This window comes from Hippocampus comes, unplaced genomic scaffold, assembly GCF_001891065.2.
Source record: "Hippocampus comes isolate QL1 unplaced genomic scaffold, H_comes_QL1_v1.1 scaffold2, whole genome shotgun sequence".
In the NCBI taxonomy this organism is placed as follows: Eukaryota; Metazoa; Chordata; class Actinopteri; order Syngnathiformes; family Syngnathidae; genus Hippocampus; species Hippocampus comes.
In genome coordinates this window covers 4,210,187-4,218,386 of record NW_017805139.1, presented here as the reverse complement: position 1 = coordinate 4,218,386, position 8,200 = coordinate 4,210,187, and the positions used below count along the sequence as shown (strand labels likewise).

The window sequence follows — 8,200 nt, the reverse complement described above, 5'->3', positions numbered from 1 at the left end:
ACCCTTCACTCATTGGCGACTGGTACCTGCTAGGGACGTACCTTTAGCGTTCTCTTACATGCCCACCCTTCACTCATTGGCGGACTTCCGCATGCCTGTCGTCACTCACGCCCGCCTTTTCTCTGTATAAACGGCGTGTCGGCCAGAAGTGCTCTCAGTCAGGCTTTGGAACTCGGCGCATACACTAGACGCTCCGCATTATAAGGCGTCCTGTCCATTTTGGAGAAAATTTAAGACTTTTAATGGCGCCTTATAGTCGTGAAAATACGGTACTCTTTGTCTGTCTCCTGCCTTCTTCTGTTCGACTCGAGAGGCGTTCAAGACCGCCTCCGAAAAAATAAACTAACGATTACTTCAATGAAACTACAAAAATTGAAAATAATCCATCAAAAATGAAAAGCAAGCGAGGATATCACAAAATAAATTCTATAGCCCCCCCCTACAGAATTTGTCTTGTGATTTCATCATTTTTGAATACCCAACAAAGGAATAAATAACTACTACTGACATCTGATCGTAGTAGTCATGGAGCTATGACCAAGGAAATGCCAATGCGTTTTTCGGAGGCGGTCATGAACGCCTCTTGAGTTGACCGGAAGAAAAGAAGGCACAAAGACTCACCTATATTTGTTGAAAAAAGGAGAGCTGTGTTTTGTTTTGTTTTTTAAACGCAGACTTTATTAATGGTTTTCACAGTCTCAACAAATACAGGTACTGTTCGTCTTTGTCCGTCTCCGTGACTTCTTCCGTTCCACTCGAGAGGTGTTCATGGCCGCCTCCGAAAAACGTAAATTAATGAGTACTTCAATGAAACCACAAAGAAAATCAAGCGAGGAAATCACAAAATAAATTCTATAGGGGGGATATTGAATTTATTTTGTGATTTCTTCGCTTGATTTTCTGTTTTGATGCATTATTTTCAACTTTCGTAGCTTCATTTAAGTACAGTAATTGTTAAAATACGTTTTTCAGAGGCGGTCATGAACGCCGCTCAAGTTGAATGGACACCTCTCGAGTTGAATAGAAGGAGCGTAGCACCATCTAGTGGCGGCATTGTATATTGCGCCTTATAATATGAAGCGTCTAATGTATGAAAAATTTTTTACAAAATAGCCATTCATTGAAGGTGCGCTTCATAATGCAGTGCGTCTTTTAGTGCGGAAAATACGGTAATATATCCTTATTTTAAGTTTTATACCTGAAACAGCCACAGTCAATCCTGATCAAGCTTATTGTCCAGAATACACTGAAAACAATAATAAATGTAATTAGGGCAGTGGTTCTCGATTAATTTCTGTCATGCCCCCCGCCCAGAAGAAGAAAACATCTCGCGCCCCCCCTCGTGACTATAAATACCTCAATCATTTGTCTATAAAATTGTTATAAGTACACCTCTGCATAACACTGTATCCTTATTAACGTATAAGAGAATAAAAAGAAATATGGACCAAATTTATGGATCAACTTACACTTTTTTGACGGACCATGCCAAACCATACGATACTGAATAATACAATTACCGGTAGATAAAATCAATAAATAACAATGCATTCAAACTGATCACCAACATTAACTCAGGAGCACAATCTTAAAAAACCTTTCACGTGCAAAGCAAAAATATATAAAATAATTTGTGCAGATTTTTTTTTTTTTTTCAATCAAAGATGATGTCTGGATTAATGGCTACAAATAGCAGTCACAAAACGGGATGATTGTTGGCAATATTCGGCACGTTTTCTCAGAAAAAAAACTCTTTTTACCAACTAGATTGGGGTGTAATGTCTTTAAGTGACGCCTTAATTCATTTGGCTTCATGCTGTCCGTTATCTTTCCTCCCACCGTAGTCACAGTGCAGCCAAGCGCGACATACGCTTCGTCATATTTACTCATCTTCGCTATCGGAAGACCTCTTTTCTCCGTCTCTCTCTCTCCGCCTGTCGACTTCGTGGCTACGCTTCATACTCATACTGTGTGCCGTGTGCAAAGCGCGCATGCTCAGTGCGAACAAAGCACCGAGCGAATGCTCCCTGCGCACTCTGCCAAGGTGAGAGCCACTGCCCCCTAATGTAGTCGAGGTGCAATTGCACTTTATTCTAGGACAGTAAAAACAAATCAAAATAAAAATGCATGTTCCCCGAGGCCAAACATGCCCCCCCCACTATTTGAGAACCACTGAATTTGGGCAACAGGGTTACTTCATCTAACTATACTTTGGAAAATGTGCTATTTCTACGTACTTTGGGTGTTACATGACTCTCTCTATCTCCATAGCCTCAGTAATGTACACAAATAGTATGAGTGTGGTATGGACAGCGCGGATCCAAATCTTCTTCACCCTCTGCAAGCTGGTGGCCATCAGCGCCATCGCCATTCCTGGACTATACCAGTTCTTCAAAGGTAGGACAAGTTTCATCTCATCCCAACAGCGACTCCAACTAACATCTCATCTTGGAATAATTGTGTATGTTACTCGGGGACTAGATTCACAGAAAGTAATGACATTCTGAAAGTACTGATAAAATTCAGAATTTAACATTAAAAAATAAATAAATAAAAATTATTTTCTTGAGGAAAAACAATCAACAAGTAGCAGGCTTCTTCAGGATCACAGGTGAGCTTAGAGCCTATCTGAGCTGAACCTGAAAATCAGAGGACTCATGTACAGCACTGCAGAAAAACAATCATGATCCAATCACATTCAAATCCACAGTGCATCTGGAGTATTCACAACGCTTCACTTCTTCCACATTTTTATATGTCCTGGCTTTATCCATTCATCCATCCATTTTGTACCGCTTATCCGGGGTCGGGTCGCAGGGGCAACAACTTTAGCAGGGAAGCCCAGATTTCCCTCTCCCCAGCCACTTGTTCCAGCTCTCCCGGGGATCCCTAGGTGTTCCCAGGCCAACTGGGAGACATAGTCTCTCCGGCGTGTCTTGGGTTGTCCCCGGGGCCTCCTGCCGGTGGGATATGCCCGGAACACCTCACAACGGAGGCATTCAGGAGGCATCCTAATCAGACGCCTGAGCCACGTCATCTGGCTCCTCTCGATGTGGAGGAGAAGCGGCTCGACTCTGAGCTCCTCCCGGATAGCCGAGCTTCTCACCTTATCTCTAAGGGAGAGCCCAGACACCCTGCGGAGAAAAATGATTTAGTCCGCTTGTATCTGGGATGTAGTTATTTCGGTCACGACCCATAGCTCGTGATCATAGGTGAGAGTTAGAACGTAGATCAACCGGTAAATAGAGAGTTTCGCCTTTTGGCTTAGCTCCTTCTTCACCACGACAGACCAATACAAAGTCTGCATCACAGCAGACGTTGCGCCGATCTCTCACTCCCTCCTGCCCTCACTCGTGAACAAGACCCCAAGATACTTAAACTCCTCCACTTGGGGCAAGATCTCTTCCCGACCCTGAGAGGGCACTCCACCCTTTTTCGACTGAGGACCATTGTTTCAGATTTGCAAAAAGCAGAGATGCAATACTAAGGCCACAAAACTGGACTCCCTCAAGGCCTCAGTTGCACCTAGAAATTCTGTCCAAAAAGGTTATGAACAGAATCGGCAACAAAGGGCAGCCCTTGCGGAGTCCAACCCTCACTGGAAATGATTCCGACTTACTGCCGGCAATGCGAACCAAACTCTGACATCGGTGGAATAGGGACCAAACAGCCCGTATAAGGGAGTTCGGTACTCGATACTCCCGAAGCACCCCCCACAGAACTCCCTGAGGGACACAGTCGAACGCCTTCTCCAAGTCCACAAACCACATGTAGACTGGTTGGGCGAGTTCCCAGGTACCCGCGAGGACCCTGCTCAGGGTGTAGAGCTGGTCCACTGTTCCATGGCCAGGACGAAAACGACACTGCCCCTCCTTAATCTGGGGATCGACTTCCTGACGGACCCTCCTCTACAGCACCCCTGAATAGACCTTCCCAGGGAGGCTGAGGAATGTGAAAGAGGGACCACCACCCCGGTCTGCCAAACCAGATGCACCCTTCCCGATGACCATGTGATGTTGCAGAGGCATGTAATCAAGACAGCCCCACAACATCCAGAGCCTTGAGGAACTCCGGGCGGGTCTCATCCACACCCGGGGCTTTGCCACCAAGGAGCTTTTTAACTACATCGGTGACTTCAACCACAGAGATAGGAGAGCCCACCTCAGAGTCTTCAAACTCTGCTTCCTCAAAGGAAGGCGTGTTGGCGGAGGTGAGGAGGTCTTCGAAGTACTCACAACGTCCCGAGTCAAGATCAGCAGCACCCCATCCCCACTGTACACAGTGTTAATGGTGCACTGCTTCCCCCTCCTGAGATCTCGGATGGTGGACCAGAATTTCCTCGAAGCCATCTGGAAGTTGGCTTCCATGGCCTCACCAAACTTTTCCCACGCCCAAGTTTTTGCCTAGGTGACCGCTGAAGCTGCGTTCCATTTGGCCAGTCAATACCCACCCATCAGCTGCCTCTGGAGTCCCACAGGCCATAAAGGCCCGATAGGACTCCTTCAGCTTGATGGCATCCCTTTCTGCCGGTGTCCACCAGCGAGTACTGCCACGACAGGCAACGACCACCGTACAGTCATAACTTTGATTGGCTGCCTCAACAATAGAGGCGCGGGAACATGGTCCACTTGGACCCAATGTCCCCCGCTTCCCCCTGGACGTAGGAAAAGCTCCTTCTGACAGGGGGTTCTGCCAGATGCTCCACAAACCCTCACAATACGTTTGGGTCTGCCAGGTCGTACTGGTGTCTTCCCCCACCATTGGAGCCAACTGTGGTTATCAGTTGACAGCTCTGCCCCTCTCTTCACCCAAGTGTCCAAAACATAAGGCTGCAAATCCAATGATACAACCACAAAGTCAGTCATTGAACTGCAGCCAAGGGTGTCCTGGTGCCAAGTCCACATATGGACACCCTTATGTTTGAACATGGTGTTCGTTATGGACAATCCATGACAAGCACAGAAGCCCAATAACAAAACACCACTTAAGTTCAGATCCGGGGGGCATTCCTCCCAATCATGCCCTTCTAGGTCTCATTACCCACGTGAGTATTGAAGTCCCCCAGCAGAACGAGGGAGGCCCCAGGGGGAGCGCTCTCCAGCAAACCCTCCAACGACTCCAAAAAGCGTGGGTACACTGAGCTGCTGTTGGGTGCATATGCACAAACAACAGTCAGGACCCGTCCCCCCACTCTAAGGCGTAGGGAGGCTACCCTCTCGTCCACCGGTGTGTGGAAGCAAGTCCGACTATATCCAGTCGGAACTTCTGTGCTTCGCACACCAGCTCGGGCTCCTTCCCTGCAAAAGAGGTGACGTTTCACGTCCCTAGAGCTATCTTCTGAAGCCGAGGATCGGACCGCCAAGCTCTACGCTTTTGGCTGCCGCCCGGCTCACATTGCACCCTAGCCCTTTGGCCCCTCCCATTGGTGTTGAGCCAATGGGAAGGGGGACCCACGTTGCCTTTTCAGGCTGAGCCCGGCCAGGCCCCATGGGTATAGGCCCGGCCACCAGACACTCGCCAATGAGCCCCTCCTCCAGGCCTGGCTCCAGAGAGGGGCCCCGGTGACCCGCGTCTGGGCAAGGGAAAATCATTTGTTTATCTTATTCATCATAAGGGGTCTGTTGAGCCATACTTTGTCTGGTCCCTCACCTAGGACATGTTTGCCATGGGTGACCCTGTCAGGGGCATAAAGCCCCAGGCAACTTAGCTCCGAGGATCATTGGGACACACAAACACCTCCACCACGATAAGGTGACGGCTCATGGAGAGGATGTTCTGGCCTTATTTCAAGATTAAATTCATTGTTTTCGTCACAATTTTATATAGAGCAGCCTGTAAGGACAAGTGTTTTTATTTCTTATTATTATTATTATTATTATTATTCAAAACTATATCTATTAAAAAAAATACAAAATGTAAACTTAGAGATTACATGTACATACGTATTTGCAGCTTTTGCTTTTGCTGCCGAGAACTTCGGCACACAATTATCTGGTGGCATGGATCCTGCTCTCCTCTCAACTATATTAAAAATGTTTCATGTCTTTTTCTGTGTGTGTGTTTCTGTGCACATAGGGGAGACAGACAACTTTGAGAATGCCTTTCAACTAAACAACATAAAGCTGTCAACTTTACCTCTGGCCTTCTACTCTGGGATGTATGCATACGCTGGATGGTAGGTATGAAGTGCTGGCTGATGGAGTTTTCACCAAGGGAGGCGGTATAAAAAAGAATATAAAAAAGACTTTTTGTATACTTATATTTCAATTCTATAATCGATAATGGGATATACAGTGTAGATATAGACATCCACTCACATTAAGAGACAGACAGTGAATGCTGCAATCGTGTGTTGGTGCTGGCCGTGGCAGGAAGTCCCCAACGTCCGGTTGTGTGGGCATTGCCTCAAATTTGAGCAGATAAACTGTGCCGGGGCCTTGGCCATCCCACTGTTACCCGGGGGAGCAGCGCTTCTTTGGGGCCCCTCCTACCGTAATTATGCGCAGCCTTTATCACACTGGTTCTCTTTGGACTGCGTATTTAGCGATGTTTATGGTGTTTATATTTTTACATTGTCTAATCAATGTGACAGAAAAGTTGCACTTGTGTCATTCCTTTAAATCCAATCTATTTTCCACTGGACTGGTCAAATTAACCTGTATTTCTGGTAACTAAAATGGCAACCATGACCTATGACATCATCTGGGTCCGCAGTCCAGCTGTTGTGGGCAGAAGCTCCTCGGGTTCAAAGTCTGTCTGTGCTTATACGGGCGGCTGTGGAGTTTGAGGTGTGGCCCTCGTTTGTCTGCCATTGAAATATGTGGCCTGCACAGCCGTGCTTACCTTGTGTTGGTGTGATGAACTTTCTAATCCAACAGATTAAGTCCCGCGATCTCATTTGTTGAAGGCGTCCGTGTGTGTGTAAATTACCGTATTTATTTGTATAGGTTGTTTTTTCCGGGTGTTGTGTGGTGCCAAGACAAGTGAGCTAGCGTTATCCTCAGAACTGTCCTTTGACCTTTTAGATTTGCTTTTAAAAGTTTAATTAAGAGCCATTTTAATGAGAGGGGATGCCTTTGTTGGAGGAAATAGCGCGGTGTGTGTTTGAGCAAGACATTTATTTATTTGTCACGGCATCTTGGTCGGTGCTGTCTGTTTCGGTTGGCAACAAAACAAGTTCTTATTGTGCTTGCTCTCTTTGCACAGGTTATTAGCTCAGGGTGTTGTTCTATGTCAGGCTTTAACGATGAGTTTGTTGTGCTCCCGACGTGATGCCAACCTGGCTATCACGATGGAACATCACACATTCACACTGTGAAGTTAATGATTGCACGGCCTTGATGCTGATGACTGTGATTTCCTATTTAAAAGCAGACACTGCCGACCTCAGCACTTAGTGTTCGCCACTAAAAGCAGCTAGCGCAGGAACATGAGACAAAGATGAACTTAAACCCGCACTTATATATATATATATATATAGATATAGATATCTATAGATATCTATAGATATATATAAAAAAATCCTCGTCTCACCCCTCGGGTGGTGTCCATCCCTCATTCAGCTTGGGTCCTCTACCAGAGGCCAGGAAGCTTGAGGGTTCTGCGCAGTATCCTTGCTGTTCCCAGCACAGCACATTTCTGGACTGAGATGTCCGATGTTGTTCCCGGGATCTGTTGCAACCACTCATCTAGTTTGGGGGTCACTGCCCCGAGTGCTCCGACCACCACAGGCACGACTGTCACCTTTACCCTCCAGGCTCTCTCCAGTTCCTCTTTGAGCCCTTGGTATTTCTCGAGTTTCTCGTGTTCCTTCTTTCTGATGTTTCCATCACTCGGGACCGCTACATCCACGACAACGGCTTTCCTCTGCCTTTTATCTATGATAACGATATCTGGTTGGTTCGCCATTACCATCTTGTCAGTCTGGATCTGGAAAACCCACAGGATCTTCGCTCTGTCATTCTCCACCACTTCGGAGGTGTTTCCCATTTTGACCAGCCACCTGGTTATGGCGTTCCATGTAGGCTTTCCCTGCCAGCATCTTACACCTTGCAGTTATGTGTTGGATCATCTCAGGTGCCTCTTTGCACAACCTACACCTTGGGTCTTGTCTGGTGTGGTATATCTGGGCTTCAATGGCTCTGGTGCTCAGGGCCTGCTCCTGAGCAGCCAGGATGAGTGCCTCTGTGCTGTCCTTCAG

At 46.9% G+C, this 8,200-nt stretch overlaps 1 protein-coding gene across 1 annotated transcript in view; it reads left to right on the top strand.

Annotated features, from left to right (window-relative positions):
* slc7a11 (solute carrier family 7 member 11) overlaps window positions 1-8,200 on the top strand; it is an 87,293-nt gene that overhangs the window by 42,454 nt on the left and 36,639 nt on the right. The window contains exons 4-5 of the mRNA XM_019867419.1: window positions 2,272-2,397; window positions 6,076-6,175. Coding sequence (XP_019722978.1) covers window positions 2,272-2,397; window positions 6,076-6,175 — 226 coding nt within the window. The remainder of the gene's footprint in view (window positions 1-2,271; window positions 2,398-6,075; window positions 6,176-8,200) is intronic.